The sequence below is a fragment of the Triplophysa rosa genome, linkage group LG6, assembly GCF_024868665.1.
Source record: "Triplophysa rosa linkage group LG6, Trosa_1v2, whole genome shotgun sequence".
In the NCBI taxonomy this organism is placed as follows: Eukaryota; Metazoa; Chordata; class Actinopteri; order Cypriniformes; family Nemacheilidae; genus Triplophysa; species Triplophysa rosa.
In genome coordinates, this window is record NC_079895.1 from 14,156,520 (window position 1) to 14,184,429 (window position 27,910).

A 27,910-nucleotide genomic window follows, 5' to 3' on the forward strand; every position below is an offset into this window, starting at 1 on the left:
TGTAACTAGTTACACCTAACACTGCTCATTTACTTAAACAGGCAGTGATTGCCATGTAGAATTACATCATGAAGATCCACATAAGCTTTTTAATGTATTACTAAACTGATTTTAAAAAAAGATCTGAAACAGTGTGGCATTGCAGAAGGTGGTGTCTTTTTAATTGGCAATAAAGCTCACACCATAATGACAATTTACACGACATAAGAATATACCAGAATGCACTTTTATCAAACAAACATTACAATATCACAGAAAAACCAAAATATAGTAACCTTAACATTATGGGCAAGCATTTAAAAAATATTCCTTTGCAATACTTTGCATATTATCATTTGGCTGCCAACTGCCAACAAAACATTTTAATTCCCTTTCAAGGATATGACACAGACAGACCACCACCATTAAGCTAAATCAGCACTGAAAGTTGACTTTACTTTTAATGGCCTTCTACAACTCTCTATTAAATGACACTGACACAGTGAAACTGTTTATAGCTTTCATACTGCTAAGTTAACAGCCTAAATTAACTTAGCAAACTTTACCATGTCTGTTTCAACTTCAGCACGCCAGCCATAATATACATACATTAAGACAAGAAACATTTCAAACATAGTGAATAAACTTAATTCTTCTTGTTAACTTATGTGACCTCTTCTCTCGCGGCGGTTAACTAACAGTCCTCCTACTGCCCGCGCAAAGTCCGTTGGAGCACATGCGAACAACAACGACACTTCTTCTTCTGTAATTGTGTTGGTGGTTGAAATTCAAGTTGAGTGTATTACCGCCACCTTCAGTTTGGGTGGAGAAGTACTTGTTTGAGGTGCGCTGTTGAAATGCGTCCATATGGGAACAACTGTGTACAGAAATGGTTCCGCAAAAAAGTTGCCGGCAAAGCGGTAGGGGGGCCGGGGGGGTGACCAAAGGTTAATTTATGGTGTCCTTGGCCACCATTGGCCACCCCCTGGCTCCGCCCCTGGGCAGAGTTAGCATCACATTAAACTGACTGAACCGCAGCAGACTTGTAAATGAATGATTACAATGATTACACTGCTACTGATTGTCTGGGCATATGAACATGAACCTAGTTCATCTGTAAATATGCCCAAAGTTTGTTGCACAGAGAGACGTTTGTGCTGCATGTAGAAAATAATATAGAATTCACTGCTGCACAGTGTATTGCAGTTATAATTCAAGATTTTAGCAATTCAGTTGAAGTGACTACAGGTTACATTAAAGTACAATTTCAGAAACCATAATATGTAAATGAGATCTGTTTTTTGGGCATTTAGTTTTATAAAAAAGCAGTACTGTGTATGTAACAGTTCAGAGAGTAAACGCTACACTTGATGAGTCATGGATATGATAATAAGCATTATGTAAAGTTGAATTATTAAATAAAATTATAAGCATGTTTATTAAAAAGTTTTGTAATAAAAATGATTACGGACCTTTTGACGTTGATGAGAATTCAAATTTGGACCGAATGTAAACTTTGAGAAACCCTGTTCTAGAGAATAGATTAATCATAAATAGATCATATATTTTGTTTGTTGCATTAGTACAACTTATTTTACAATTCATTTATTAATTTTACAGTTCATTAGTTAACCAGTTTTTAGGGAACGCACAAACTCGTAAATGTCTGTTTCAAATAAACTGTTCTGGCATTCCCCTAATTTTCTTTGTTTAGTTTGATAACCAAAATGAAAGTGAAGGGAAAACCGTGTTTTTGTCTTTCAAATAATGGTCCGCCTTTTACAAGAATTGTTAACTTGAGAAATGAAACAGAAACTCACAACTGTAAACGCTTTCATTGCAAGCTGTTCGAGTAATTCGCAATGGCAAGTGAAGTAAGTAAATTCTTTGTATTATTATTCGTACGTTTTATGGGTGATGCTAAATGTGTCGGTGATTGATCCTTTTCAGTTGTCATAATCAATAAACTACGATTTTAGATAGCAGATTTGCTGACGGCCCGAAAGAATATAATATCACAGAAATTACATTTACATTATAGGCTATTACCTATATGTAGCTATGCAGTTAGACACTTTTATGCAAATCAACTTACAGTAGGCCTATATTCAAGATGCTGTAGCCTATATGTTCTTAATTATTTATTATTATTGGACTTGGAGATAAGAATGCAAGAATGTTTTGGCCAGTTTCCATTTCAGAAGTAGAAACAAGAAATAGTCATTATAATGGTCATTATAATGTTTTAATAATTCTTCAGTTCTTCACTGAAAGAAAATAGCATATTCCGGAAGTTCTGTTTTTATAGCCTACCCTTTTCCCTGCTCTGCAACACATGCGATGAGAGATAATTTGTCATTTCGAAGAGCTCAGAACACTGCACGCGGAGGCTATCTGCTGCCCAAACGCGCGTGAGAATGACAACGAGTCGATCCTTCACGCAAACGTCCCGTGGGGGATAAAACACCCACACTTTTCCCGGTGAGAGGGTTCAACACCCGCACTTTTTCTGCAGTTTTTCCGCAGTTTTGCACAAACGCCTTACAGCAGTCGCTCCTCCGTTTCTCTGGCCGCTCTGTGTCTGTTGAGTGTGACCGGCTGATGATTGGCTGTTCTGCGTTAAGTCCCGCCTCTCTTGGTGTGTTAGATTTATCGGTCAGCTCGTGCTGAGGGGGCGGGAACTTATGGTTATTTACATCTCCCTTTTCCAGGTAGGCCTACTTTGAATGAGTGTTTATGCTTTCGAGGTTTTTAAATAAGCTTGATATGTGTTTGGGAAGATGTTCTGTTTGTTTTGTTGACATGTCGAGTGTTTTCTGTATTATATTTCGTTTTTTAGACTAATGCTAATTGCTAATTGGGATATTGTTCAGCAGCTAGCTAAATTTGGTTATGTATGTGGCATGCAATGTATAAAGTAACTGTGATGAAGAAGGCAGGGAATTGACGACGAGGAGGGACAAATTGTCATTGTTAAGCAGTGTATTTATGGGTTTATTACCAGTGCAATTGATTTTGATATTTTGAGCATTGTTTGTTGATTAGCTGAATACTTTTGTGGATACTTACCTGTTGTGTTTGATTGTACCTGTTGAGGAGAAAAAGGTGAGAAATTATGTCATTGTTTGCATACCTGTTGAAGAACTATGAAAGAAAAGTGTATATTATTTTAATGTTTAAAAACAGTAAATTGTTACATTATTTATACCACCAGAGAAAAAGCTTTGTGTGGGCGTTTTTTTTGGTTGTTTGTTTTTTTATATCTCCCCTTTTCAAGGCGCAAGTAAGCAAAATTTAGCAGTCTCAGTCACAGTCCTGTCAGACCCATGTCACTATACCACCGAGTGTGTTTTTATACTTTTCTAGTATCACTCATTTAAATGCGAAGCTTTTTATATCTTGTATGTTATACCTTCTGTACCCATCTGTCATTGTATTCATCGTTTTTATTGTTAACAAACAAACCACATCCATCCCCCGCACTTTTGAAAAGCTTGCTACGCTCCTGCCTGCACCTCCTTGAGTATCGAATCAAAAACACTATGTAAATAAGATGCGGATTCAACTTTCTGCCTTCGGAGTGTTCTGTTACAAACTTTACCGGAATTATTTGGAAATGTATTTTTTAAAACTTTATTTGTTTATTTAATTACTGTGACATACTCGGACATCATGCAGTGCGCGCAGGTGATGACATGCGCATAATGTGATGATGCGTCTTTACATATGGGGCCCGTTTCAATAAGGAGGTTCAACCAACACCGAGTTAAAATGTGAACTCTGAGTTGGTTTACACCGAGATGCGAAACTTTGAGTTTTTGGTTTCAGAACAGCTGATTTGAGTTAGTTCTATCAACTCTGGGTAGGCTTACCTTGAGTTAAGCGCTTGCACCACGACTACGACAAGCCATTATCAATGGAGCTCCGATATTACGATTCACCATGGCAACGGCACCAAAAAACAGCAACATGGCGGCAGAAAGCGCTTGAGAGCAAGGCACACTTTCCACTCTGCATTCAATGGATTTACTAATGTGCTGAAAATGACTTAAGTTTAAATCAAATAATAGATAAATGTACCAATAAACAAACAAATTAATCAGTAAATGAATGAATGAATAAATTAATGAAACAACAGAAATAATAAAAAAAATAAAAATGCACAGGGAAATGACAAAATTCCACTCGGGTCCTAAATTGCTCTCCTGAAATCAAAGTACATCCCTATGAATTAATGCAGCCTCTTCACATACAGGATCCTCTATAAAAGCACATATGACATTTTAGTCACTGAGATGGTGTCACCAGTCTGTGTGATCAAAATGCGTGCCATGAATGACTGTATTAATGAATGAATGAATGAATGAGGTACACCACTTGCACTTTAAAAAGGGGGAGGAGATGGAAAGAAACTCTGGGTTTACCAAAGAAAACCTGCTCCCGACCAGGTTAGGTTCACAGAGTAAGTTACTATGGTTACTGACTCTGGGTATAAGTTACTTCTCTTTTAGAAACGGGCTTGAGTTACCCCGCATTCTCTGGTTTGACATATACGCATTCTGAAACGGAAAACCCAGAGTTTCCCTCATTTCAGGGTTAATATATTCAGAGTTTTCACTAAACCTCCTTTATGAAATGGGCCCATGGGCATGGCAACCGAAGCTATCCGTCTGTAGCGGAAAAAACGGCAACAACGTGAAGCAAAGAACAACAAGGCATGTGTTTTTGTACTATTTCAAAGTCTCATTTAGTTTTGCCAAATTATGCAAGTACAGATTTACAAATGTAGTATTTGTCCACTGGCATACAGTTGGTTTGACTGTGGAGGTTCGGTAGGCGTGAATTTAGGGACACTCTCGAACATACACATTAATATTATAACTTCAATAGCATGTACAGGGAATGATTTACAGTCACAAAACCAGCTGTACAATGTTCATGTGAGTCTCAGCTATAATGCACACCACTGTATTTCGTTTGTCCATGATAATATGTCATTTTTGTGTCATCACATTTAGAGAATAATTGATGTGTTTTCATATGCTTAGCTTTCTTGGGTAAACTATATTTATCATGCTTTATTTTTGTTAATCACTCATAGTAAAAAGCTAGATGGTTCCAGAGCCATGTGTTACTTTAGGTAAAGGATTATTTACATGTGAATAAAAATGTGAATTTAATTTTATACTTACTGTCAGTTTAAGGTTTTTTGTCTTTTAGTTTTTATTCATTTAAGTGTGTTAATTGATTTTTTATTTCTTATACTGTAGGTTACAGTTACGCTTATCTAATTTGAACTATTATGACAAGGGCCCCTCACAAAGGTGTGCATAGGGCCCCCAGACGTCTAGGATCGGCACAGCAAGAATGTGTTAATACTTTAAACAATAATACATAAAGCATTTTACAAAATTCTTAAATACAAAGATAAAAAATACAGAATACATAAAGCTTCATGTGTTTAAGTGAAGATTTCGTGTTTGGTTCAGTGTTTTCAAGTTTGTTTAACACAACTTTGCTATCATACTGCACAATTCACATGGTTTGCTTGCAGAAAACCACGACGTAACCCTTATTCGTGCACAATTTATTTTAATATTGTTGAAGCCACAGACTTATTTTTGTTCAATGAAATCAGTTCCATATATAACAAGTATGCTGCTTTTATTAAGAACACCTAGGCCTATATAGAGAGACAAAATGGAACTGATGCAAATAAATACAATGTGTTTTTCAGAAGGAGAAAATATTCAAGCTTTTAGAAAAAAACAACCTACAAATGTTTTATAACAACTTCCTTCAACTTGGGATTGAGGTTGCGCAGGATTTCATTGATGGTGTAACTGATGAAGACCTGAAAGACATGAGTAAGATTTGAGCCAGATTTGTCTGGTAAACCTTTTTAAAAGTTTTAAGACAAAGGTTGCCTAATCAAATTTAACTTATGAAGTCAAACAATGTAAATTGGTTACCCTATATCACATTAAGTATTTTTGTTATTGTATTTATTATTACTGTTACTAATTCTTGACATTCTCATAAGATTTCACCAAGGTTCAGAAGAACAAATTTGGAAATATGAAAGATGATATTCAGAGACTTGGTGCATGTCCACTCCCGACAGGATTACCAACAAAATCTTTAGAGGCCTATTGCCTATATTACAAATTTCCAAAATGTCAAGAGCGCAAACAAATATTTGGTTAGTAAAGCCCATTATTCTGAAAAAATATTTTAAATAAGTTATTTAATAATATATAAAATAATAATTTGTTTTGCACAGATATGGACCCATCCCAAAACACAGTGGATGATCTTATTTTAAGGATTAGTGTTTGTGAAAACATTAGTGGACAAATGACTGTGTGCCTCTTCACTGCTGATGGAATGCCATTAACAGATGATCCATTTTTCAATACATGTTAGTTTTCATTAAAAGTGACTTATTGTCATATTTAATCATGATTTACAGCTGAATACTGAATACTTACCTACATCATTTATTTTTAATTCTCATGAAGCAAGACCTGATATTCTTGATAAATGATATTCTTCACTCTTGTTTTCCATTCTTACAGGGTCCCTAAAAGAAAGACACATTGAAAATGGGAGTGAATTATATGCCATATTTACGCCAAAGGAAAACATAAAACAGTCTCCCAGCCACCCCAACCCAAACAACTACAGAAATGAAGGCCCAGAAACTGTCTACTGTCACGTGATGCTTAGAGTAGAAAAATATATTTATTTTGCCAAAAATAAATCATTACATTTTGCTTTAAAAAAAAATGTGTATTTAGATAAACGTTAATTAATCTAATGTTTAGATAAAATGTTATTTTTTACTGTAAAGCTTGCTTTGTAATCTTAAAAGTTGTGGACATATTCATGCAAATGCACATCATACTTCTAAATATATATATGCAATAATATAAAACACACATATGAAAATTAATATGTTTAAACAGGGCAGGTATGAAATACATGTGGACCTGGAAAATGACACATTGATCCAGCTGAAACAACGCCTTTCACTTGAAAGTGGAATACCATCACATGTGCTTCACCTCTTGTAATTATTTTCATTTTAATGAAAACATTGCATAGAAGATAATAACACAACAAAGTACTACTTCATAACTATTGCATCTGTGGAAAAATAATGTTTTATCAGAAATTTTTATATCAGCATTTTGTGTGGCTCTTTTATAGAGACTATGAATGGAACAGCGGTGAAACACTATATAACCTTGGGATTAATGAAGAAACAGTACTGCATTTCTCTTTGTCTTCATTTCATGAGGATGCACCAGATAACACAGAATTCTGCCATAGCGACATCACACCATCAGTGAAACAAACAGACAAAGGCCTCAGCATATTTTTCTCAGCTCTATATGCCATTGTAAGTTTTCTGAATATCTTAAGTGCTCAATTAAATATTAACCGCTCATAATCACTTTCATTTTTTACTTTCATGCACTATAGCCAAGGAATCAACAGGGTTGTGGTTGTTATTAAAACTTGGAATTCAAATAAGTAAAGACAAACTATTTTTGTCCTTCCACCTTTAAAAATATTGTTTATCTGCCATTTCTTATGCTGAGTATAAGTAGAATAGGAATATACCAATACAGTATACTTTTAAGATTGAGGGAGCAGAACTATAGAAATATCATAACATTCTACAATTTATAGTATGGTATGGTCAATGTTCAGTGGATTGATTGATCAAACCAAACAACTATTTATACTGAGCACTGCCTCTGGAATAAATAACAAAGCAAATAAATTATAAATATATATCCCTACTAACATGATGCAAATTATCACTGGTAACCTGCATTAACTAACTGATAGCTAAATTATTAAAGGCCTACTGTATCTTAACGTGTTAACATCTAACATTGCTAATTCACAAAGCTCAACCTAATAATCTATTTTGAAATTCTAGATAAATATAAATCGTGGACATGGCTACAAGAAAGTGATTGCTTACATTCGAAAAATAAGTGAATGCAATGCCTTAGCCCAGAGCTTGTTTCAGACTATCTGCCAAAACACAACTGGTACAAGGGTTCAAAAGGTGATGTTCTGATTCCACCATAGTAGTATTATTAAAAAATAATAATTTAACTATGCAGCTAATTTTAAAACTTATGTTATTTATTTTATTTTCTTATATTTCCAGATCGCCATTGTTGAAGGACTTTACTTTCTCTTCAGGGAACTGTTACCCAGCAATGCAAGAAGATCTGATGGCAGGATCATTGATGACATTGATGTATTTGAGCATGCACCAGTTTGCTGGGCTTACCTAATGTCACAAGCAGAGGTATATAATGCACATTTATAAAGGTGGTCAAAGAAAATACTTTGACAATAGTATGGGGAGAGCAAGCACACTAATTTAGCATTGCTCTAAATCTTAAATGCTATATAATCCTCATTACTGGACAATACATAAACACTAGCTAATTTTATGTTGTGACAATAATAATAATAATAACTAGATAGGTACATTTTCTGAAGAAAATGTGAGTGATGCTTTGTGGCAAACCGCGGAACTGGGCACTAGGGTGATAACACATTAAGCCATGAATGAATTTAACCAAACCCTATGTCTCTACAATGTTCTGATGCAGAGATATAGGTATTGCTAAACGGTTGCTAGGCTGACATGTTTTGTTGCTATGGGCGTGGCTTCGAAGCTTCATGATGATCCTGGGACACTGATTGGTTGCCTGAGTAAAACGAGCTCACCCCCTTGTCTCTACGACACTGTGTTGCAAAGATATCCACATGGACTTTTTATAATGGGAGTCTATGGGATCGGTTGCTAGGTTGCTGTAAATGGTTGCTATGGGCGTGGCTTAATAACTTCATAATGATCATGTCACACTGATTGGTAGCCTGAGTAAAATGAGCCCACCCCCTTATCACTAAGTGGTTGTTCTGCTAAGATATTCAACACTGGACGTTTTACGCCTTATATTTGCATGCTTCCTGTGATTGGGAAATTTGGGGAGGCTCTTTCAGGGGTACAACTTACACCCCATTGTGAGTGATGTTCTTATCGTGTATCGCCTCTTCAAATCGTGTATTATTTTCATGTTTCTACGATATCTTCACTCGGAGCTACGACCCGTCAAAGTTGGGCGCAATGTTAAGTCAATGGGATTTTTCGGGTTTTTATTTGCCCCCCTATCGCACCCCCTCCACCCGATCGCTTCCAAAAGTCATCACACACCATTTCTCAATGGGCCGCTCAATTTGATGTATTCATTCATGGGTCTATGTCAAAAGCTGCGGGACAAGTAGCGTGCCAAACTTTTGGCGGAACAAGAATAATTATAAGTTTGTATGTTCGAATAACAATAGTTATGCTTTTTCAAAGCATCACTAACAAGAGCTGCAAGCAGCACCACGGGGCCAAGCCCCCGAAGGCGCACCAGCCAAGAGAGCGAAAAAACGGCATAAACGGAACGCATGTGAAAAACAGCCAGTTCAGGAAGAACAGGCAAGAACGAAGCGCAGACTCTACACAAAAACACTCAACACGCTCCACACTGGATTCAAACCCACAACCTCAAAGACTCGAGCCCACCGGCCCATCGCGCTGTGCCACTAGGCGCTATAGCCGCTTCGGGGCTTGGCCCCTAATTAAAACATGTATTCTTAACACAGTGTTTACAGTACACAACATATGGGCTCTTATTGGACACTTTTCTTTTTTATTCAGCGAAAGTCATGCAAAGTCATACATCGTAATTTTTTTGGAACTTTTCCATTTTAAGAGGTTATGTTGGCACAATTACATTTTTTAATTACAAATTGCATGTAACTTAGCAATGGTATAAAATGTGACAAAGTCCTTTAGTTGCATTTATAGATGTCCATGATTGACACCAATAGATTCACAAAGCACAGTTTAAACAGTTTAGCAGTTTAAAGTTTCCCTAATGTTAAATCTTTTGGTTCTCTGTAGACTGAAAGCATAGCATATGAAACCTACGGTCCAGTTAACATGAAGGCGCAGTCTACAAATCAGAGGTTTTCTGAGCCAGTGCGTGTACCGGGGTTACCTGAGGTTTTTGACAGGTCATATGTGCTGAGTAAAATTAAAGGTAAGTCTCCATTTTTGATTTATGGTTCAGGTTGTATTGCAGCCAGAAATTATTGTTTTTGGTCAAATTTGTATTTAACATTATTAAATCAGTTGTTTGGCAGATGGTTCCTTTAGTAAATAAATATCTTGGACCAGAAATATGTCCAAATACTGTTTTTCTTTGTAGTAATTTCACATGTCGTAATAATTTGCATATGTCAACATGCACAAGAGAGTACCCCCACTTCAAGCTCTGATTGCAGCTTATATAATATTATATTGACAATGTCACATGTTAGGAATTGGAATTTAAGGAACAGTAAGCAATGTTAGTTTTTTTTGTAACTCGTTTTTATGATTCTTTTTATGATTTATTTTTAAGAGGATGAAAAAATTCCAAACTGCAGTGAAATGAACCTTAAAGAGACATCAATAAAACGAGCCACTGATGTTGAGAAGATTTTGCTCAGTCTCCCTCCATTTATTGAAATCTTCCATCTTTGGACTGGTAGTAATGTTACTACATCTCATTCCAGGTATTCACATGGTTAGGGAAAAGACTCATTGCTTACTCTAAAGAAGTGGTTCTCAGGTTTGTTTGTTTTCAGACGAAATACTGATTAAATCAGTAAATATCTGATTAAATCTTTGGGGGTACCACCTAGGCACTATCTTCACTGTTCATGTTCTGTACAATACTGTTGACTTGCGCAAAGCTATATTAAGACTGCCCACTGTTCTTGAGAGTTTTTGCAAAATATGATTAAAAATATTTACATTCACAAAATAAAATGTTCCATAGTTTTGATAATAATATTATATATCAAGAAAATATTTAAATCTTTTTTACATATATTATTATTAAAAAATGATGATGCTATGCTCTTTTAGCTTTAACATCAATCCGGAGAAAACATTTGCACAAATGAATGAACAGCTGGCAAAGTATTCTTACTTAATTGTGACTCCACCACTACAACTAAAAGCTGTTGGAATTGAGGGACCACGTCTAGTCCTGCTCAATGATCGTAAGTTGTAGCTTTTTGTCATGCAGAATTGCAGACTGATAATATTCCAGACTCAGCTACTAGAATATCATCACTACTCAGTGTAGAACTATTAACCAAAATTTCTTTGTTACAGAAAAACTGGGTGTGTACATCTTCAAAGACAAAATGACTCCTCAAAGTATGGTTGCTTTTGATTCTATTACTGGAAAAACCACAAGAGTGAACTTAGATGAACTAGCTCATGAGTAAGTGTTGCTCCTTATTCATTAATGTACCTAATTACTTCTTGACATGCCATTTATATGATTTTATAACCATTCTTAATTTTCAATTTAAATGTATCAAGTAATACATTAAACATGTTTAGAAATTGGCTTGGGTTAGACATACTGTATCTTAACTAATTAAGCAAATAACAGTTAATGACTGGTCAGTAACTTTTATTTTGTCAGAAAGGGTAAAATGAGGCAAATGTATTTTGTGTTTTCATGAACTGCAAATAATGCATTATGTTGACATGGAAAATTATAGTTAATTGCCATCCCTCCTAGATTGAGAGATGTCACAGAGGACCTAACATTCAAAGTCACTAAGCCACCAAAAGAGGCTATAGTGGTAGGCTATGTTTATTATTGCACTAAACAGTCAGCCCTTATTTTGTAGAAGTTTGTCTTGGTTTTATTATGGTAGTTTTAAATAATTCTCATGGGATACTGAACATAAATGTTTGTTTTTTAAGTAATCACATGTCACTTTCATTTAAAGGTGCTCTTTGATTCAAGTTCTTCCATGGGCGAGGAATGTTTTGACAAAGACTGTGCAATGAAACGAATTGATGCCATCAAAGAAATATTCGGCAGCTTTGCAAACCGATGCATGGCATATAATTTTGAGCAAGTAATCGCCCTTGTGAAATTTGACTCTGGAGTAAAAACTCTTCATACATTTACTGAAACAGTGGAAACCTTTAAGGTACATATAAAAAATATATACTGTATATAGCCTCAGCAAAAAGTAAGAGACTACTTCAATTTTGCCTGTAATCAGCATTTCTGCATGTAGTTCCAGTCCAGTGTCTTTTGAATTTCGACAGAAACAAACCGCAGTAATAACAAAGTATTCAAAACATTGTATAACATTTACTGTTTTCACTGGCTGTTCATAATAGCATATATTTAGTGTTTTATTGTTTGTTATAAAATATAAATTTGTGGACCTAGATGCTGATTGGTCAATGGTGTATATGCTCCCAATCGAGCTATCACTCACACCTTTAAATTATGATTATATATTTCATTCTTTGCTAAAATCAAATCAGTACATGCTTAAGTATATTTCAGGCTAATAGTGAATTATGTGGAAAAGGGCATTTTGATCTAGATTTTTTTATTTTTTTGTTGTTTATAGATTAAATATACTACAAACCACTTTTTATTTATGTCCTTGTTAATTAGGAGTATGTACGTGAACTTCAACCATCTGGAAGAACTTTATTGTATGATGCATTAAATCATGGACTTCAAGAACTTAACCAAGTCAAAAAAAGATTTCCAGATTGCAAAGGTCGTATCCTATGCTTGACAGATGGCAATGATTTTGGGTGTGTTTTCTTAATCATACACCCTTACACTCTTAAAAATAAATGTGCTACCATTACAACACTTTTGGTAAAAAAGAAAAAAACATTAACCATCAAAGTTTCTGTGTTCTATTTATCTTGAAACACCTTTATTTTTAAGAGTGTTTACTATAACCATGCTGCTGAAGGTTCATGCTAGTTTAAACCTAAATATTTTTTTCTACAACAAAATGCAGATCAAAATCTGATCCAGTTCATGTAGCAACCCAGTTGATGACCTCAAAAACTGTTGTTGATGCTGTGCTACTTGGTAAGGTGGAGAATACTGTACTGCATGGGATAAGCAAAGTGACAGGTGTGTTCTTTTCTTTTTAGAGTTTTTTTAGAGTATGAAACACAACAGAGCAAAATGACTATATGTTCTTTGTCTTCAGGTGGTTGCTGTTTTAAGCCTGAAACAAGCAAAGCAGCCTTGCAGCTCTTCGAGATGGAAACAGTTTTGTCAATGGAACTAAGGAAGGAAAAGAAACACTCTGACATATCCTCAATAACAAAATTGGTGAGTGCATATTGTTTGTGTTAACATGTTTTTTTATGTTTTATGCAGAAAAACAAGTACAAAAAGTAATTTTAGCATGTTAAAAATGTCAACGATCAAAAGTTGTTTCTACTGCTTTATTTGACAGGAGGACCTTAAAAATATTTTTATTACCTGTGGATATGATGTTAAACCAGAGGTGAAACTGCCCCCGCAGATAAACGACAAAGTGACAGTAACACAGAAGTAAGCAGCACCATCTTAAATCACTAGAATCTAGTGTTCTAGAATCTCTTAAAAATCTAGTAGACCTGCATCAAACTATTGTGTCAAATATGAAATATCCGTTATGGTACTTTTAAAGTAGGCCAGACTATTCAACCCAGTATTACACCAAAGCGTGTATCAGACACACCGGTCCACTCGAAAATGCGTGTTAGTGTCACGCTTTGCCTTTTGTAGGTGTGAATATGACACGTGTGTATGAAGGTGGAGTAACGAGGCGATTTTCTAATGTTTTTATTAGGGATACAACGATATGTACGTTTTGGCCGATAATTCTTTAACATTGCAAGCCGATAACCAATATATGGCCGATATACAGTATCTAAATATTATTATAAAACGGTCAGTTCTGGTCCTTGATTCTGATTGGCTGAGCGGAGTTCTAAGCCGTTATAAAATACCTCATTATAAAACGGTCAGTTCTGGTCCTTGATTCTGATTGGCTGAGCGGAGTTCTAAGCCGTTATAAAATACCTCAATATATAACGGCTGACCGCACCACATAGCCTAAATATCATTTTATTTACTTTATTTTATGAAACCTTGCTAAGCATATGGAATAACTGTTTTATAAAAGCAATAAGCCCCGCGAAGCAGTGGGTTACAGTGCATTTTATAACAGGTACGGGGTTTTAGGCACTCCGCTTCGCGTCGTGCCACAACGCCCTTAGCTGTTATAAAATGCACTGTAACCCACTGCTTCGCGGGGCGTATTGCTTTAATATAACATTCCCTAAGATTGAAACAAAAGGCAAAACGTTGACAACGGCTTTTATTTGAAAACATTAGTCTTACATTAGCATAACCATTAGTTCTCTTTTTCCCTGAAAATCATGTAGCCTATTTTCACTAGTTAACAATTCAATAACCTTTAAATCTTTAAACTTTTCTGGTATATTTTCATTTAATAAACAAATTATAGATATTCTTTTAGCGCAACCCAGAAAAATGTTCTTAATAACCACATGTTTAATAGGTATCAAGACAGTAAACATTCAGACAGCGGTCTGATTCAAGTAATATGCTTTTGTTCCTATAATTTACACATTCATAAATACTGTATCTACCTACAATGTTTTGCTAATAGCAATAGTGAATGATCACGACAGAAAGATAGTACTGTGCTGTATTTTAACTGTGAGCAGCATGCAGCTGAATAAGTTAAACCAGAGGAAATTATTCATAATTTATAGGCTATAATATATTGGCCAAAATGTTATTATCGGCCGATACCGATAACATTTAAAATAACCATTGCAATTTATCATGCATCCCTAGTTTTATAAATAAGGTAAATAAGAGGTTACAAAAAATATAAATGGTGATGGTAGAAATTAGGATATGTATAAACTACGTATATAACTTTTATATTTTTAATTTATTACAATAAAGCAATAGCCTACCAATATGGTCACTTCTGTCCAAAATGAGTGGGAATTAAAATAGATGTATGAATTTCTGATGCCCAGGAGGAGAACAGCAAATTCTAAACCAAGGTTTCTCAGCTCTGGCTCTTGAGGTCCACTTTCCTGCAGAGTTTAGCTCCAATTTTAACCAAACACACCTGCAGTAGACAATCAATGTCGTTAGGATTATTATAGAAAGTTGCATGTGGGTAAGTTTAATCAAGAATGGAGTTAAAGGATTGATGAAAGTGTGGTTGAGAACCCCTGCTCCATATCATCAGCTACTTAAACTGAATGATAAAGGCTGTGATATAAATGTTGCCCACAACAGGGAGCAATTGGATAAAGAATCGTTTAAAGGGATATTTCACACCAAAATGAAAATTGTCATCATCTATTCACCCTCGAAGTTCCACACCTTTATAATAATCTTTCTTGTGTGGAACATATAAAAATATATTTTGAGGATGTTAATAAAACAGTTGTTGGTCTCCATTGACATGTCAATGTGGAAATATTCAGTATGTGAAATATCTAAGGCTATTTTCAAATATCAAATAGTGTCTCACATTTTATTTACTTTTACAGCTATTTACAAAATACAGCTAACTAACACAATAAAAACATGATAACATAATGAAAAACATGATTTTTGAAAATGTTTTCTCATTTTGGAACAAAACTCTTCATACACAACCACCACTCCCTCCTGGGGGGGCCACACACACACAAACACACGCACGCACGCACACACACACACACACACACACACACACACACACACACATATATATATATATATATATACTGTAAATATTTGCTGTAGTTTTGCATCAGATTTGCCAGTAACTTACTGTAGATTTACTTGACAATTTAGTTTTACACATAAACTTAACTAGTTCGGATATTTTCTTTCATAAAACAAGACTAAATACACACACACCCAAACACATTTTTTTTGTTTGATATGGTATTATTGCATATTTTTGTGGTATATTATAAAGTTTCCAGATATCACGTTGAAGCGATGCTCATTATATTATAATATTGTAAATAAACCAGTGTCAGTACTCAGCAGTTTTGAGCAAGTCACCTCCAAAATTGTATAAATTATATATTACTAGTTATTGTAATTTAAAAGTAATTAGTTATATTACAATATTACTCTCTCTGACTTAAGCGTTAAACTACTTTTGCGTTACTTTTCAGTTACATTTCGCAAAATAACCACAGAAGTATGACTACACTGCTGAAAAAAAAACAATAGAAACCATCACAGAAATTCTGATGGTGTCCGGTAAAATACTACTAGTAACCATTAGCTTTTACCCTTAAAATTCCTATTAAATATCTTTTTGTAGTGTATTTTTGGGTATTGTTCCAGTAGGATTTAATGGTCCTATATAGAACCCAACACATACCAGTACAGACTTAGAGACCATTGTTTCCATTACAACCAATAAAATTCCCATTATAACCATTAAATCTAACAGAATTTCTATGATGGTTTCAATTGCCTTCTCAGTTTGGTAGGCATTCTTAAATGCAAAAATGTTGTTTATTATTGTTTATTATATATCCAGTGGATGTTTTATAGCATAAGGATAGTGCTCATCAATTTCACTTTTTACTCGGTCGTTGAAACACAGTGCAGGAGGGGCGGGACAAATACAACATCAATCAGTTGGCACATACCTGTACAACAATATGTCTGTCTCCAATGCCTAGAAACAATACAGAAATTGATGTTTTGGTATTCGAGTGTCGATGTGTTTTCTTCGAAACTAGTTTGACAATACTTCTGTGGACATTTCGTGTCAAAGCAAACAACGCGCCTGAAAAACGTTGTTAAGCGCTCGCAACCAGTGTTTTCACATGTGTTTAAATCAGGGGTGTCAAACTCAATTCCAGGTATGGGTTGGAGTTAAACTATGCAGAGCTGCGGCCCTCCGGGAATTGCGTTTGACACCCCTTGTCTAAATTCTTCAGTGAAAGAATATAAGAGGCACAGTGAAAGCTCATGGCACAATATAAGTAACAATCACTGTCAGAATCACAAAAGTAGGGAAACAATTAAGGTCTGGTAAGATTATTATGGTAATAATTACTGTAATGCAACAGCCTAATGACATGGTAAGACGCACCCCCTCTGTATTATTAGTATATTATTGATGACTAATATTGCGTTGATACTCTGCACATTATAGTATTGTAAATAAACCTGCATTAGTAACACTAATATTATTAACCATGATGACTAATATCGCATTGAGACTCTGCACAGTATAATATTGTAAATAAATCAGCGTCAGTAACACTAATAATATGAGCGGGAATGACTGATATTGCATTGATACTCTGCACACTACAAACCAGCCTCAGTAACACTAACAATATTAACTTACTGATATCACATTGACTCTGCCCAGACTTACTTGACAGATCTGAACATCAGTAACTCCAATTTTAATACCCGTTAATTATAGCATTGACACTCTGCACAGTATAATATTGTAAATAAAACCAGCGTCAGTAAGACATACTATTAACCGCCACAACTAATATCGCATTGCTACTTCGCCCTTTGTAATATTCTAATTTACCCATAAGCACTTACTGTGTGAGTACTAAATGTAAATGTAAGTCTTGTAAATATTATGCATTATTTGAAGAATATGCTGCATAGAAAATAACTTAAAATAATATTGTGTATTTTAATGTATTTTATTTATATAATGTCTTTGTTTTATTTATCTATTATTATCATTATTATTATTGTTATTATAATTTCCTTTTAATTATAATGCATGTAAAGCTGCTTTGCAACAATGAAAATTGTGAAAAGCACTATATAAATAAAACTGAATTGAATTACATTGACCTACTTGCAGTGCTTTGAAGAAGAAAATTATGGAATCCAAGACAAGGCGCTTTTTGGAGAAGGACAAAAGAATTTTGGAAGAACTCAAGAGCCTTCACTTAGAGCCTCATCCTTTTTGCACAGTGCTACCTTCAGAAACAGATTTCAGTAAGTATGAATGGATAATAGTGTTTACACTTAAGGATCAATGATTTAAATAATGAACTCATGTAAGGCTACTTCACCACCCTGAGGGAAAGCTGATTTGGGGGAATCATGTGTAACTCCTGTAACAGTTAAACAGGCAAATTATTTAACTGGTGAATATTTGCTGTGCAAGCATAAGTGTGTAATAACTGAAGGTTTACAGTAGTATTTTACTGGTAATGTAATCTCCATATTGCCAAACTGAATTAAACCAGAATAAATAAAAAAAAACAAGCATATAGCGTTAGTTCTAGCAGATCGTGTGAGTCAAGCATGCATCCACTGATCCTCATCTACCTATAGAAATATGATGCTATCAAATATGATCAAATTACCCCCCTCCATCCCCAGCTCGACTTCAGTTATTGGGCAGGAAGTTTTTGCCCAGAACAGAACCACCGCCAATCTAAGCTGTATGCTAATTGTCAATCATTTTTGACGGTAGTGAACCTGACAGTCAACAAAAATACAAAGACGGACAAATTATATTTTTTCCCATAGATAAGAACAGTAGTGATATAACAACGCTTTGCTTTTCAGCCTTTTGGAAAATTCTCATGGAAGGTCCTCATGATACCCCATATGAAAATGGAACATTTGAGCTGTATTGTTCGTTTGGTCCTGACTATCCTGTGAAACCACCTGCTATGAGATTCTTAACCCCTGTATCCTTTTACACTGTGCACCAAATGTGCTGTCTTGACATGTAGCTGTTTCATGCAAGACCTGAATAAATACATCAGTACATAGGTTTCCATTATTGGTTATTAATAGATTCATCACTGTCACCAAATAGAAAAGGTTTTGTCAAACATGATTGAAAACTTTTTGTTTTCATTATAGTGCCTTAATTATTGTAAAGGTTTACCATTGTAATGTGAACAGTGAGGGAAGAATCTGTCACAACATATTTGACCGAAATTATTCGGCCCACATTACCATGAGAGAGATCCTAGACGCCATATTTGGGCTACTGATTGCCCCTGAACCAGAGGATCCTCTAGACAGGTATTTATATATTAACATTTATATATTGCTAAAACTGGAGGTGTGAAATTGTTGACATTAATACTTATACATAGTACACTGCCTGGCCAGAAAAAATCACTAATTGGATTTACTGAGTCTACGATTACATCAATATTGCAATGATTAATACTTTAGGTTTCAGTTGTCAACTATTCTTATAACCCTAACTAATGCATTATTAATGAGTAGCTTCTCATATCTTGAACAACCATGTCTGAAGGTGTATCGCATGGTTGTAGAAAAGATACTGTTTCAAAACGGCACATTATTGGCAAGGAGATTGCTGAAATCACTGGAATTAGGTTTAAAACCAATGTTTCAAACTTATTAAATTAAGTTTTATTAACAAAGTTCAGGAGGAACACCTCAGATAATCAGCCTAATCTATCACATCTATCACACGCTAAGACACCAAAGCACAGTCGCCTTCACCGTCGAGACTCCCAGCATCTTCCTACCGCTTGGCCGAGCAAACCATTCCTCCGATTCAGAAGTGGACTGTGTTGGGTCTTAGGCAAGCACTGATCAACAATGACATACAGCTCTTACGAAGGATAACAAAAGCGGAACTGTACAATCTCTGCACATCAAAACAAACAGGAGATCGAGCAAAGCTCGGAAGACTCCGAGTTCACCTCGCTCAACAGCGTCCACACCTCACACTAAGACCAGCCCTCTCCGGGCATCAAGCCGCCGTAGCAAGCAATCAGCGAGCTTAGGTCGAGCAACAGACTCCATCTCGCCTCGTGCCAGTCCTCCCCCGGCTTCTCAGTTCCGTCTTCCTCTTTCCTCTAATCCTTTTCCCTTTCAGTGGCCTCCAGCTCCAGAAGCCGATGCTAGCGTGAGCCTGCCTCCACTAGCAGCTCAAGCTACACAGCCATTCCAACAGCAGCAGCTTCCGCCTCCCCGTAGCTCACAACATAAGAGCACAAATCTTAGCATCCCTTCTTTCACTAATCCCTGTCTACGATTCTAACCATCAAATAGATTGCAGAGATTTCTCAGTCACCTTAAAAAACCAAAGCACACAAGCATCACGTATTTTGTCCTGCCCCGAATTTGCAATCGCCTTTACCCGCTACACCGAAATAATTTGTTCAGCCTTCCCCCATAGGAGGCGCAAACTAAACGATTACCTAGCAATCCTTTCAGAGCTTGTGCTGTCCTATGATGGAGGGCACTTGTACACATATCACAAGTTATTCTCCACTAAATGTGCAGTTCGGCTCTCCCAATGAAACCAATGTCCCTACTGGGGCGCACTTGACCCAGAACTCCATAGCAGAGTTTTTCTAGGCTGCGTTATCATATCCTGTGCAATCTGTAGGTCAGAAGCTCATTCCACCATGGCCTGCCCTCAGATGAACCCTTCCATTCCCCCCTTCCCCAATCCAAACCCAGTTAAATCCACCAGTTATACGCCCAAACCTACTACCTTCCCTCAAGATAACGCTCCATACCTTGCCGGAAAGAAACAGCCCTGCAACCACTTCAACATTGGCAGATGCTCAACACTACGCTGCCGTTATCTCTACATTTGTAATTTTTGCGGTGGTGCTCATGCCCATCATGTTTGCCCTTTCAAGAGTTACATGAATAAAACATAACTGCATTTTAGTACATTTTGATAACGAAGCCACAGTTTCATTGTTTTAATAATGGCCGCTCCCATTCACCCGCTCTGATGCCCCTCCTAAGACGTCTTATCTGGATCTCAGCATGCAACCAGTTTATTTTAGTTGCCAGACACATCCCTGGGGCAAAAAATCTAATTGCTGTTTCTCTTTCTCGTGTTCTATTCCAGAAATTCAAGTTGCTGGCTCCGGAGACAGACCCTTGTCCAACACCAGTACCTCAATATTCTGAACTAATATTTCTGTAACTCACCCTTTAAAACCCCTCCTCGACACATCCCTCGTTCCATCCTTCAAGCAGTTTCCCCTAGAACCCTCCAATCCTACTTGACCGCTTGGAGATGCTTTAAAGCATTCCATCTCTCCAACACGATACCATTTCCTGATTTTTCCCTCCTCTCCATATCCTCAGTAATTTCTTATCTCAATCACGTCAAAGGTCTCCAAGCTGGATCTATTAAAGGCTAAATGAGTGGCTTCCAATTTTTTCATAAACTTATTTTTGGTTCCCCATCCCCACGAAATAAATATTCTCAAAACTCTCTTCTCATGAAATTAATCCAATGATCCCAACCAACCTGCCCCAACTCCAGATATCCAATAACACTAGATATTGAACTCCCATCGGATGCCGCGAAAGCTCTCCTGATCGAGCACCCTCACTTTTCTTTCACCCAACAATGCTTTACCATCCGTCGCCACGAGTATTGAACTCCCATCGGGCACCACTAAAGCCCTCCTGGTCGAGCACCCTCACTTTTCTCCCACCCAACAAGGCTTTTCTGTCCGATGCTGTGAGTATTGAACTACCGTTGGACACTGTGAGAAACCTCCCAACTCTACTCTAACACCACACTGCCCCCCCCAAACCTTCGTTCGTTCAGTAGAGATCACTTTCCAACACTGCGAGTTACTCCTGAAGTGTCATGAGCCCCCCTGATCAAACAAAAATTCCTGGCCAGTAGGGTCCATCCACTGCGCTGTGGATGCTCCTGTTGAAGATCGCACGGGCCCTCCCGATCAGGATCAGGCTTATTTCCAACACTATCCTGCCAAATCCTAGTGCCATTTGGGGGGTCAATCATTAGCCTTTTGTCACACTATGGGATTCAATGGTGACCCAAAAACAGCTTTGTTACTTTCATTAAACAATCTTCTTTTGTGTTAAGCACAACAAAGTAATGTAAACAAGTTTGTAACAACTGGAGGGTGAGCAAATTATGACAATTTTTGGTTAACTATTCCTTTAGCCTTATTTATGACATGCTGGAGTAGGCTGATCAGAGTGTTGTGACATTGCATTAAGTTGCAGAAATCATGCCATAACAAATGCAAGCTGTAATTAAGCCAAATGTTTAGCGCAATGTTTAAATGTCCAAATTTTTTGGACAGGTAGTGTATATTATCTAAATGCAATTTTAGTGAAAATCATTTATACTAATTCTAAAAAAACACTAACACTAACGTTTAAATATTTAAAATGTTTTTTTAAGTGTTTTGGCTGAAGAATTCCATTCCAGTAAACAAAAGTATGAAGAAGAGGCCAAGAAAAGCACAGAAAAGCATGCAAAATCCTCTGTGGATGAGTTGGAAAAGGTAATTTTGAAACCTCAATTAAAAAAACTATCCTTTGGGAACTATCTTATATTGACACAGGCATATTTAAATTTATTTATTTGACCAATTAACGCAAATTCATATAGTTTTTTTGTATAGGTGGTTTACAACCACATTAAAATCAAAATATTTGTGTCAGTCTGAAAAGACTATAAGGTTGACAGGTTATGTCAATAAAACATAATTGTCCCCTTTACCTGTAATGGAGACCAGACAAATTGGCAGCATAGTGCATGTGCTTTTATACTGATGTTGATCAGGTCAGTTGATGTGCTCCAGCTGAATTCGGGTTGAAAATGAGTGTTGGGCGGTGCTGGAGCCTGGTGTTTCCATGACAAACCCTGCCCTCCACAGCCGCTTCTGATGACCCTGTGGAGATACTCTGGGTGTGATGCATGGAAGCAGGTTGGGGTCCAGAATATCGTCTCAGGAAACCCAGGACCTCTCCTCCGGGCCGTATCCCGAGCTGAGCACCTTGACTGAGTAGACGGTGGCATTCTCTATCACCAGCAAGAGAAGGGGATCTCCTGGACCTTTCACTTAGTCAGCCTTTCTTCTGGGTACCACCCACAGAGCAACCGACAAACTGTCACACCTAGAAGTAAAAAGAAAGCTTTCCATACATGTGAGATGAATTGTAGCCCACAGTCAGACACAGTGTCCTCTGGTAACCCACAACTGCAAAAGACATGATTAAGCTGATGTCTCCATGGCTGTGGGTAACCCCTTCATTGGAGCCAAATGACACATCTTGGAGATATGTTTGACTACCTCAAAGATGCAGGTGTTACCGTTTGAAGGGAGGAGATTGGTGACGAAGTCTACTCCTAGGTGTGACCAGGGACGTCAAGGAGTGGGGAGAAGAAGAAGAATGACCAGTGCCCAGTCGTTTGTGGGAGGAATGTACAAGCAGAGTCTGTTGGGTACGAGGAACAAAAGTCAGACCGGATGGACACCCTGGCGAAGCAGGTTCAGTTACTGGCTGTTGCTATCTCATCCTCCAACATCCACTGAATTGGGTTGACTATGAGCTTGGGTGGAATAGGAATAATTCATTACATTTATATAGTGCTTTTCTGGGTACTCAAAGCACTTTACATCGGAGGGGGGAATCTCCTCAACCACCACCAATGTGCAGCATCCACCTGGCTAATGTGACGGCAGCCATATTGCACCATAATGCCCACCACACACCAGCTTATTGTTGGAGAGGAGACAGATGGGTTCAGGATTTTCGGGGATCATCAGCCATGTGCAGTCTGGAGAGATCATCTACTTTTCCATTTTTGGATCCTGGAGAATAGGAGATGGAGGATTTGTGCAAAGAAGAGAGCCCACCGAGCTTGACGAAGGTTAAGACGTTTTGCATCTCGCAGATATTCCAGGTTACGATGATCTGTATATACAAGGGTGTTGAGCTCCTTCCAGCCAGTGCCTCCATTCCTCGAGAGCTTGATGGCCAGGAGTTCTCAGTTGCCGATATCGTAATTCTGCTCCGCCGAGGATAACTTCCTTGAGAAGAAGGCACATGGATGGAGGCAAGGAGGCTTCCCCTTCTGCTGAGAAAGCACTGCACCGCCCCCAGATGTAGAGGCATTCCCTTCTATGTCTGTCTGCACCAAGATGAGAGCTGTGTTCACCACAGCTGTGCATCTTATTTATGGCTGCGGTGGTGTCCAGGACAGAGATTTGTGCTTTCCTCATAACAGGTCGGTGAGGGGTGATGTGATGAGGTTAAAGTTCTTGATAAACCGGCGATAGAAATTGGAGAATCCATGATGGCTGTGGTTGTGATGTACCATTGAAGTCCAATTGGTACTTTTATGTGATCTGGTTAAGTGCACGGTCATCTATACAGTGCCTCCTTGATGTAGTCCTCTATTGCCTCCTGTTCAGTAATTGACAGTGGATAGAACTTTACCTCTGGGCACTGGTTCATCTGGTAGGAGGTCGATTGCACAGTCCCAATGTTGGTGAGCTGGTGGCTTGTTTGGGGCAGAAGACGTCCAAATAAGAGATATATAATATATAGATATATATATATAATAGTGCGCATTTTGTGTTCTGTGCGTCTGGAGTTGTGTCAGTGTTTTATGCGTGTGGGTATGAACCTGTGTGCATGTCTGTATTCTGTGTGTGTTCACTTTTTTTTACTTGTATAACTTTTTATACATTTTGCTTATAGTCAATATGTTTCATGTACAGCTGCTTTGTAACAATGAAAATTGTAAAAAGTGCTATGTAAATAAAGTTGAGTTGACATCAGCAGTGAGGAGATGCATATTTGTTGGAGAATCAGAAACCACCATTGGACTAGGAGGATGAATGGGACATAAATTAATTTACATGTCTTATCTGGCCACAGTAGAGGCAAAGCCCTTGGGTCAGTCGGCGGCTGCGTTCGGCTGAGGACAGACGGTCGTAATCTATCTGCATGGGTTCAACTTCTGCTTCTGGTGAGCTGGGGTCCTCTGGATGGCGAAAGGACTGTGTGCGCTGTTGGCCATCCATACACCCCTTCATGCGATTCACCACTCGGATAGACAGTTGGATGAAACGTTCGAGCCCCATGGTGTCATCATAGGCAGAGAGATGCAACCGTAATAGAGTGGTTAATCCCAAGCGGTACATGGTAAGCAAGGCACGCTCATACCAGCTGCTGGCTCCAAGGGTTCGAAAACGGATAGCCTAATCTTAAATGGAACTTTTGGCACAATTTCTCACCCATTGAAGAATCTCCCACCGGAATACCCGAAGTAAGCAATGAAGGAATCCAGAGACTGCACCACATTGCCTTTCAGCTGAGTGAGAGATTCTCCCCATTGTAAAGCACAACCTGAGAGAAGGGAGATAATGAAGGCAATTTTAGCACAGTGGGGAAACTGTTTGGTTGCATCTCTAGGGCGAAAAGTCATCAAGCGGAAGCCGTTGCAGCCCTCCACCGAACCAGAGCAGGGTGCCGGGTTGGATTGTGGATTGTTAAGGCCCATTAAAAGGCGTGCTATGCGAACATCGATGTTAACGGGATTCCAACCACAGCCGACAAATCACCAAGGACACCAAAATAAGTTTTCACAATTTATTAACAGGAATATAAATAAATATAAGGGAGCAATGGCTTCAGGGTGACCCAAGGCCAAAATAACAAACAAAACCAACTAACAAAGGAAAAATAAACAAATGACCTGATAAAACAAAAAGAAAATTACAAATGAACTAACCTAACTCTCTATCAAAAACCATTTTAAAGGGAAATCAAATTAAATGGCCATTAATAAGAGGTGTAGGAAAAATAAATAGTAAACCTGAAAAACAAGAAATCTTCTCAAAGTGAACTGGTTAAAAGTGATAACAAATAACCAGAGAATAAACGATCCTCCTCAAACTTATTACTTAAATAATCAGCAAGCAAATCTTGATCAGAAAGAAAACATCAGAGAATAAGGTTGGTGATTTGTCAACGGAGGAGGAATATACGGAGATCTGCATGCCACCACAGCAAACGTTGGACTGAGCTCGCCATGTTTGGGTAGCGCTGCCCTTTTAACGTCACCCCACCTCAGGACTCACCAATCAGGGTTCTGGATGGAGAGCCAATCCCTGCACACACACAAAGCAATGCACAAGAAAAAGAGAAAGCAGACGCCGAGAATCATAACAGAATGATGGGCTGTATGAAGTGAAGGATGGTGGTACTGGTGTTATCGTGGATGGTGTGGTGACTGATGGAGTTGGTGTAGACAGAACCCGCCTTACTGAATCCACCAGCTCCTGGAACGGGTCAACGCCTGTCGGGTTCATGTTGGTAAGGCCCGGTCTTCTGTAATGGACAGACTCAGACAACAAGGTAAGTTAAAACCACAGCAGGTGTATTTATTTATGTTCACAGAGAATGTGACCGGATAGCGGCCACACTCAGATACAGAGGAGAGAGGGATACTGTTCCAGGAGCTGGAGACAGGTGAGTAGTAGCCAACTGATAAAAGAGATCTTCAGGAGAGACACGGAACTAGGAGAACAACCACAGTAAGTAGCTATATTGAGGTATTAGGCATTTACCAATAATGGAGGCTGGGCAGCGTGGTGATTGTGCTTTATACTGGTGTTGATGAGGTGAGTTGCTGAGCTCCAGCTGGGGGTAATTGTGAGTTTTGCGTGGTGAGGAAGCCAGGGCCACGACACAACACGTTTCCTGGAAACAGTGTGCAACCGGGTTTGAGATACGTTTTCTCTTGTTTGGTTGGTGTGTCAAAAATATTAGGCTCTGAAAATTATTCAAAAAGAACACAAAGAATGGCCTACTCAGCTTCCATAGTTGCAACTCTTGCGTCATCAGAACAGGGTGTTCAACGTTTAAAGAAGTTTTGCAACGTTTTGTCGGGGCTGAACGCAGTCCTGGTGTTTTTGTGACACTTATTTTACTGTGGTGATGGCATTTGTGTTGAAGTCAATCTTTTTTGTTAATTTTATTTTTGTTTCAGAAATATGTGGGTCCAGAATTATCCAGTACTGTCATTCCTCCTCATTTAATTTGTCCTTTGACAAATAAACTGTTTGTTGATCCTGTGAAAACTAAAGATGGACTAGTGTATGAACGTCGTGCTATTGAACAGCATCTCAAGATGTAAGTTACTAAAAGACATGTGTTCTATATTCTGTTTTCATTTTTTAATTGTTTGAGTGCAGATGGTATCAGTAAATTTGGACTTGTGGTGTAATATGTGACCTGTGGTATGATTTCAGATATGGAAGGAAAGATCCAAGAACAAATAAACTCCTACGAAAAACAGATCTAAAGCCAGACCACAATACGAAAAAATCTGTTCAAGAACATCGCAGATTACAGATTCAGGAAACAGCTGTTTAAGACGATATTTTATATTCCATTCATATTTGTCAAATGATCATTTGAGTTTTTGTAAACAGTTTGGGTGGTTGGTATTTCTATAATTTCATGACATTCTATTCTTTTATGTTTTTTAATATGACGGTGTAAATCAGAACCTTTTTGTTTGTTTTAGAAAGTATAAATTAGCAATCCAAAATGTGGTCAGTTGTGATTGGATCTGTTAATAAATCAGATTTGAATTATCAAAGAGAAAAGAATAGCAACAAAATCTGTTGCCTTTGTGTTAAATACAAAACAAATTTAACAAATTATGCATTTTTGTTGTATTGTTGTCTTTTTTTGTTTCATTCTCTCATATAGAATAGATTTAGGCCAAATGATGCATTGAAAATGGACAGAATTTTTTTCTTTCATACATTATTTAATGTTTACTAAATTTCACATTTTAACCTCCTTCATCTTTGTGATTAATTATGCACTGTAATAATTTGGGTTAATTCTTTTATTTTTTGTGGTGTTTGTTTCTATTGTCTGTCTGTAATCTTAACCCTATCATACATTTATTGTTTTACCCTTTACTTTTCACTTTTCATTCAGAGGATATATGAAGAGAAGAGTATATAAGGTTAAGCACTATTGTCGCCATCAAAATCCATGAATATGCAACAAATGGCTTTTTGAAAAACTGTGTGAAAGGATAAAACTTTAACTATAAATAAAAATTATTGTCTTTGAAAAAGACCTTTGTGTATATGCATGTCTGCATACTTATCACAGTCTATAGAAGCTGATACACATTTGATTTGAAC

General features: G+C 37.3%; 1 protein-coding gene across 5 annotated transcripts; it reads left to right on the forward strand.

The window, feature by feature from the left end:
• The first annotated feature begins 1,734 nt into the window (after nucleotides 1-1,734).
• On the forward strand, nucleotides 1,735-27,841 carry LOC130555300 (uncharacterized). 5 transcript variants are annotated; one of them, XM_057335406.1, is made up of 25 exons: nucleotides 1,735-1,853; nucleotides 5,717-5,846; nucleotides 6,023-6,181; nucleotides 6,263-6,400; nucleotides 6,558-6,709; nucleotides 6,948-7,051; nucleotides 7,192-7,384; nucleotides 7,934-8,065; nucleotides 8,171-8,314; nucleotides 9,968-10,106; nucleotides 10,470-10,623; nucleotides 10,979-11,115; nucleotides 11,231-11,342; nucleotides 11,649-11,712; nucleotides 11,863-12,069; nucleotides 12,552-12,697; nucleotides 12,913-13,031; nucleotides 13,111-13,235; nucleotides 13,363-13,460; nucleotides 17,797-17,933; nucleotides 18,513-18,637; nucleotides 18,835-18,980; nucleotides 22,129-22,231; nucleotides 26,734-26,876; nucleotides 26,996-27,840. In XM_057335406.1, exons 1-25 carry the CDS (start codon nucleotides 1,842-1,844, stop codon nucleotides 27,117-27,119), a joined length of 3,243 nt encoding a protein of 1,080 aa, XP_057191389.1. In that variant the 5' UTR covers nucleotides 1,735-1,841; the 3' UTR covers nucleotides 27,120-27,840. The 5 variants fall into 5 exon arrangements, 4 of the variants coding, with proteins under 4 accessions (XP_057191389.1, XP_057191390.1, XP_057191392.1 ...); XR_008963108.1 differs by lacking the exon at nucleotides 22,129-22,231 and having other exon boundaries at nucleotides 26,996-27,109; XM_057335407.1 differs by lacking the exon at nucleotides 7,934-8,065 and having other exon boundaries at nucleotides 26,996-27,841.
• The last annotated feature ends 69 nt before the right edge of the window (nucleotides 27,842-27,910 follow it).

Excerpts from the sequence above, each read along its gene's own strand:
- LOC130555300 (XM_057335406.1), top strand. Across the intron at positions 10,624-10,978 it reads GTTACTACATCTCATTCCAG|CTTTAACATCAATCCGGAGA; the intron begins GTATTCACATGG and ends ATGCTCTTTTAG. Across the intron at positions 12,070-12,551 it reads AAACAGTGGAAACCTTTAAG|GAGTATGTACGTGAACTTCA; the intron begins GTACATATAAAA and ends CTTGTTAATTAG.